This window comes from Pungitius pungitius, chromosome 5 (genome assembly GCF_949316345.1).
Source record: "Pungitius pungitius chromosome 5, fPunPun2.1, whole genome shotgun sequence".
In the NCBI taxonomy this organism is placed as follows: domain Eukaryota; kingdom Metazoa; phylum Chordata; class Actinopteri; order Perciformes; family Gasterosteidae; genus Pungitius; species Pungitius pungitius.
Window position 1 is genome coordinate 12346940 of NC_084904.1, and position 6267 is coordinate 12353206.

Genomic DNA, 6267 nt, shown 5'->3' on the forward strand with positions numbered 1-6267 from the left:
CGTGTTTGAGGCAGGGGGGGTCAAAGAAGAGGAGCCGTACCTAATCCTGTGGGATGCGAGGGTATCTATGTGTATGGAGATAGGATGTAGAGATGTGTTCAGCGGTGCATGCATCACAAAACCTTCCCAACTGACAAAAGAAACTCTCAAGAGACCAAAGCCAAACTGGTATCTGCTATAAAAAAAGACAGGCAAACGGTCTGGAACATAAGTGCATATCGCATTATATTTAAAATGGTACAGATACGATTTGAGGTGCCATCGTTTTTTTGTTATTTAATTAAATACGGAATCATATGAAGGATTTTAAATATGCATATTTGTAGTGGCTAGTAATAACATTGAAAAAACCTACATCATATATTGTTTGCAACTTGATATAATATAACCCTGCTACATACGTTTGCCAAATTGTGAGGTTAAGAAATGATAAGAAAGCATTATGATTATTTATCGTAGCAGTAGTATTGGATTGGTTAATTCCATGTTAAAATCCTAATAAAGTTTTGTTAATAGCAATAATGCTCATGAGGTGAATACATAATAAATATGGCATATGGCATAAGTATATTTCGTGTTCTCGGTGTGTATTTGAACCGGCAGGTGGAGCTGTTGCGCTACACAAGACCTCCTTTAACCCGGAAAAAGAAGCTGCGGACCTTTAACTAGGCAGGAAGTGTCCTCATGTCACTGACAGTTATTCGCCATGGCGCTCGAAGCAAAATCCAGAAACAAACGATACGAGAAACTGGATTTCCTCGGAGAGGGTCAGGTAGGAAGAGACAAAGAACGGTTATTTCCCCCCTAATGTCTGTCGTTGGTGGAGGGCCTCTGAATGGCTGTGTGGAAAGCATGCTAGCTAAGCTAACAAGCGTTAGCTGGTTGCTAATGTCAACAAAGACTCGCTGCTTCGTGCTATCGTGCTGACAGCTCGTGAGAATACAAACCACCGTGCGCTTTGTTCCTGTATTTATCCCTTTCTGCTTCTCTTCTGCAGTTCGCCACGGTGTACAAAGCCAGGGACAAAACGAATGATACCATCGTTGCCATTAAAAAGGTGAAATGGATGAGCTTTAATTTAGACACCTGTTAGCATTTGAGTGCTATGCAGATGCTAAACACCAAGCTGCTGTCTTTTGTTGTCCTGACAGATTAAGGTTGGCCACAGAACGGAGGCTAAAGACGGTAATTAAAATGCTGAGTGATTATAAGCGCACATTTCATGTTTTTACCACAGAGTGTAGTTCATGCCAACCACCCAATCAATGATTTATAATCGACAGGTATTAACAGGACTGCTCTCCGAGAGATCAAACTACTGCAGGAACTGCATCACCCAAATATCATTGGGGTGGGTAAACCTTCATCATGTGAGATGTGTTGTATCTTTAAAAATGTGTGTTATTACTTGTGTAGGAAAACGATGATTTAAGTATTCACTGGTATGTCATCTTGTGTGTTTTTTAGCTCCTCGATGCCTTTGGACACAAATCTAACATCAGCCTGGTGTTTGATTTCATGGAAACAGACCTGGAGGTGGGATGGTCTTCTTCATTTTAAGAAATCTCTGTCAAGGGACAGTGATAACGTACAATATTATGCCAACCTTTACTATAACCAAGTCCTTTGACTTCAAGGATTATTAAGAGTTCTTGGTGTTACGACCTATTATTCAAGTAACAAATGACAATTCAGCTAAAAGCAATATTTAAGTTAAGCCTGAAGTTGCCTGACACACAAAAGACGGTATCCAGTCTGTTCACACAGGGAGACACCTAGCTTATTCATTTAAGGCTGGGATGGGTACTTTATACACCGTCTCTTTGTGGAGAGTTTACAACATTCATGTTCGTAAAATATTTTTTTTGCATTTCCACTAGATGGAAATTGTTACCTCTTCCTCATTTGAGATGGAGAAAGCTGGATTTCTTCAGAGAATTAGATTGATGTTCAGCTTTCAATCTGAATTGCCTAGCTGGCCAAAGAATAAGCAAATAGATGAACGAGTAATTGGGAGGTGTAAAGTCAGATGACATGCAGAGCAGCACTGCAAACAAGAGCAGGATGATGAATGTAGCAGCGTGAGTGCTCCTGTTTAACCATTAAAGGGTTCTCTGAGGTCACTAAGGCTTTTATTTTCCCCCTGTAGTTTGTTTTAGCATATGAGGCTCCAGATGGCTGCCCACCACCGATGCATCAGGCTCTACTTGCGCGTTGCAAAACAAGATAAAATACGCTTAAAAAATCAATAACACTCCACTTCGGCTCTCCCAGTGAGTGGATGCCATTAGTGTCTCAGAGGCAGCTGACAGACACGAGGGTGAAATACGATCCTCGTATTATTACTGGTGTTGAAAGTCTATTTTTTGCCCCGCAAGCTTACATTTAGCTTCAGACGGTCAATGCTTTTCCTATCGATGGGGTTACGAAGCAGGATAGGAAAGTTGGTGATTGTGTGGCTGGAGGATCAATGGGGATTCTTGGTAAGAGTTTGAATCGTGACTGTGCTGTTTAGCTTCACTGCACCTGTGTTCTCAGTTGTCTTTACTTCTCTTGTCGCCTCTGGTTGGAGTCATTGTTAATTGTGGAGCCTAGACTATAATGGATGGAGATTGATAGTTTCCAGATACTCTTTACAACTTATGGTTTTTTGTTTTGTTCAGGTGATCATCAAAGACACCAGCCTAGTTCTGACTCCATCCAACATCAAAGCCTACATCCTAATGACCCTACAGGGATTAGAGTATATGCACCAACACTGGGTCCTACACAGGGTAAGAGCACTTGTACTCCTCTCACACAAACACACACACACACTAATTGATGAACATTTTCCTGCTCTGTGTGTACAGGATCTGAAGCCCAATAATCTGCTGTTAGACGGCAGTGGAGTGTTGAAGTTGGCTGATTTTGGTTTGGCCAAAGCATTTGGCAGCCCCAACAGAGTCTACACACATCAAGTTGTTACCAGGTCTGTGCTTTTTGTTCTTATTGTGTTGATAACAGAAAAGGTTCGGGAACCCATTTATAAAGTATTAAATGTTATATCAACAGGATTGAACTTCTCTCTGGAGGAGTAACACTGTTTTTTACGTTCTACAAAGTAACTCCCTGTGTATGGATCTTTTCCAGGTGGTACCGGTCCCCTGAGCTCCTGTTTGGTGCCAGGATGTACGGTGTGGGCGTTGACATGTGGGCGGTGGGATGCATCTTGGCAGAGTTGCTCCTTCGGGTGAACAAACCTCCCTTCAAAGATATTAGAGGATATGACCAGTCATGAAGCAGGCTGTTATTTTTGGTTCCGTGCTCATGTCTCTGTACGTCTCATTCGTTGTAGATACCATTCCTCGCTGGAGACTCTGATCTTGACCAGCTGACCAAGATCTTTGAGGCACTCGGGACGCCTACAGAAGAGACGTGGCCGGTGGGTGTTTTTTTTTGTTTTTTCTTTCAAGAGAAAGTCCCTTGTGCAATTTGTTTTTCCTACATGTCTGCAGGGAATGAGCAGTCTACCAGATTATGTGTCCTTCAAAATATTTCCTGGCACACCGCTGGAACATATATTTACCGCAGCTGGAGACGACTTACTAGAGCTGCTGCAGGGCCTGTTCACCTTTAATCCCTTGACGAGGACCACAGCGACACAGGTAATACACCACTAAAGCACAGTGGGTTTCTCAAAGTCTCATGATGGACTGGTAAACAAGATAAAACTCTTGTAAATACGTACTTGCAGTATACTTTTGTAAAGGACTCATCGCTCATCAGCAGGTGATCCTGTTATTTGTACTGTTGTCTGTTGTGCTCCAGGCTCTGAAAATGAGGTACTTCAGTAATCGACCTGGTCCCACTCTTGGTCCACAACTCCCCCGACCCAACTGTTCAGCCGAGGCCCTGAGGGAGAAGGAAACAATCGGGCTCAAGAGGAAAATCGAGGGCCTGGAGACAAGTAATGAACACGTTTTAGTTCACACTTTCTAATATGAACCTCCTAATCCAGGAAGTACCCCCTGGACCAGGATGTAGCCAAAGTCGAACAAAGCCAGTCAATATTATTCTGGTTAAACTGTTTAAGTTATGGTTTAAACCATGTCTGGCACAGAATGTTGGAGCCAGGTTTTAAAAGAGCTGCACATTACAGAACATCCCGCTCAGACCAAACTTTCATGAGGTATGTCGTGAAATGATCCTCGTCCTCATGGTTATGTCCACAATGCTCTGAAATCTAGAATAGCACTTGATTGAACCTAGCAATTCAAAGGGTGTTGGCCGCGTTGCAGTTACACGTTCAGAATGGAGCAAATGAGAACACACACACACTCGCACGCATCCAGTTTAGTGGATTGTGGTATATTTTACTGTAGGAGGACTTTGGTGTTATTGGGAGGTTCAAAGCTTCTCCAGTGGTTTAGAAATTACGTGGGTTGACTACGCAATGCTGTGTGCTACAATATATTAGAGAGAATACTGAATACTTCAAGTGGATGGAAACTTTAGATGTTTGTAGATTTGTCATTAAAAGCTTCTTCCAGTTGCACATGAAGTGTTTATATAAACTACATCACTGTATTTTATAAGTATTTTTTTTCTTTTAACAAATCTTTTTTTTATGCGTTTCAGCTGTTATGAAGAAGAAGCTCATCTTCTGATGCAACCTCAATAATCAGATGATCACCGTCTTCACACCATTGTGGGGATCAGCTTTCCCGCGTTGCTCAGGATCGTCCAGCCCAGAGACAAAAGGCTCAGATGTGGTTGACTTTAGGACATTTTAGAGGTAGAAGCTGCTAAGTCAGTGGAGAATTGTGGCCAGGGTTTGTCCCACGGTGCTGCTGTCCGTAGCAGCACATCGAATGATGTACAACAATAGGTCAATAGCGTCTGGTCTTCCTTCATTGTAACAATGATGCATAAGCTCTGGGAGCCTTTTGTAATATGTATATTTATGTGACTGGAAAAAAAGAACTACCAAACAAGCACGCCTGATTTATTGTGTGTATATTTAAATGGTGCAAATGCTTATGAGGGATTGTCATTATATGGTCTGACTTCCTTTGCTCTCCATCGAATTACATTGGAAGACGATTCGGCCAAAACAAGTCGTGTTTAATTCACACGATAACGTTCAAACGGACTTCCTTTTAAGAATTCACACCCGTTTGGTATGCGTGGACAGAATTGTACTTGTAGTTCATTTACTCACCATATGTCAGAAAGATGTGTGTATTTGTTAGACTGTGTGTATTTATTTGGCATAAGCCCTGTCTCGAGGGCGGAGAGGAGGCGACGCTTGGATTGACAGCGTCCTGCCACAATATGTCACTTTTGTTCAACATTGCTGTGATTGAATGCAAACTGACATGTCGGCCTGATGCTTGGGCAGGTCTTGTGATCCTCTTTTGGTTTTCTGTCAATGTAGCAGATAAGACATGAAGACTAGTTTGAACGTCTTCATGTTTAACCAAATTGATTTCTCAGTATTTAAGATAAAAACTAATTTTTGGCACCTTGCTTAAATTCCCTTTAAGGGACTAGTTCTGTTTTTTTTTTAAACATGCTCACAATGCAGCAGTGAGGGGGGCCCTGATGACTGAGTGATGGCGATGAGTGACTTCAGTGAGTGTTTATGTGTTGGGTAACTGGGTCAGATGACCAATCTGGCAAATAGCAGCAGAGCGCCACAGCAGCCTTATCAACTCTTGACTCATTCAAAGGCCATTTCAGTGGCCTCGAAAGCTGCAACCAGCCCACAGCTGCCCACATGTTGGATTAGGAGCACACGGGTTGTGGGGGAAAAGTCATACTCGTATGTCTGAATCAGCAAGAAATATATGTGGGATGAATAAGACCATGGCATTAATAATACAGTGTAAAGCCTAATGAGAGGAACGTCTCCAAAAGGCATGCATGACACAACATAACACCCACCAAGTGTTTTCCTTACCAAGCCTTTAACCCACCAGCTGCTGTGGGAATAATTTCATCCCACAGCCAATAACGTTATACACGTTAGTGTATGTCACAATGTGAGCCACAGGTGCCTGTTAACAATACGTGTTCAGTCATTTGCATTATGTGGGGCATTGATCAAATGAGTTTTTAGATAACTCGATGAACTTCTGTCATGCACGCTTAATCCGCTCTAATGTCATTGTTACCCACGCCATTATCGCAATTCATTTGTGACATCTGGCTTGGCGCTCGGCCTTCTGTTTGGGTGTGTGTGTTGCGCAGGGAGGAGAGACAGGGGGGGGGAGTTACTCATGG

General features: G+C 42.5%; 1 protein-coding gene across 1 annotated transcript; it reads left to right on the forward strand.

Annotated features, from left to right (window-relative positions):
* The first annotated feature begins 645 nt into the window (after window positions 1–645).
* Window positions 646–5510, forward strand: cdk7 (cyclin-dependent kinase 7). The gene is made up of 12 exons (XM_037483547.2): window positions 646–772; window positions 998–1057; window positions 1152–1185; window positions 1284–1351; window positions 1468–1536; window positions 2664–2774; window positions 2853–2971; window positions 3133–3232; window positions 3338–3424; window positions 3498–3647; window positions 3811–3949; window positions 4621–5510. Exons 1-12 carry the CDS (start codon window positions 707–709, stop codon window positions 4647–4649), a joined length of 1032 nt encoding a protein of 343 aa, XP_037339444.1. The 5' UTR covers window positions 646–706; the 3' UTR covers window positions 4650–5510.
* Window positions 5511–6267: the final 757 nt, after the last annotated feature.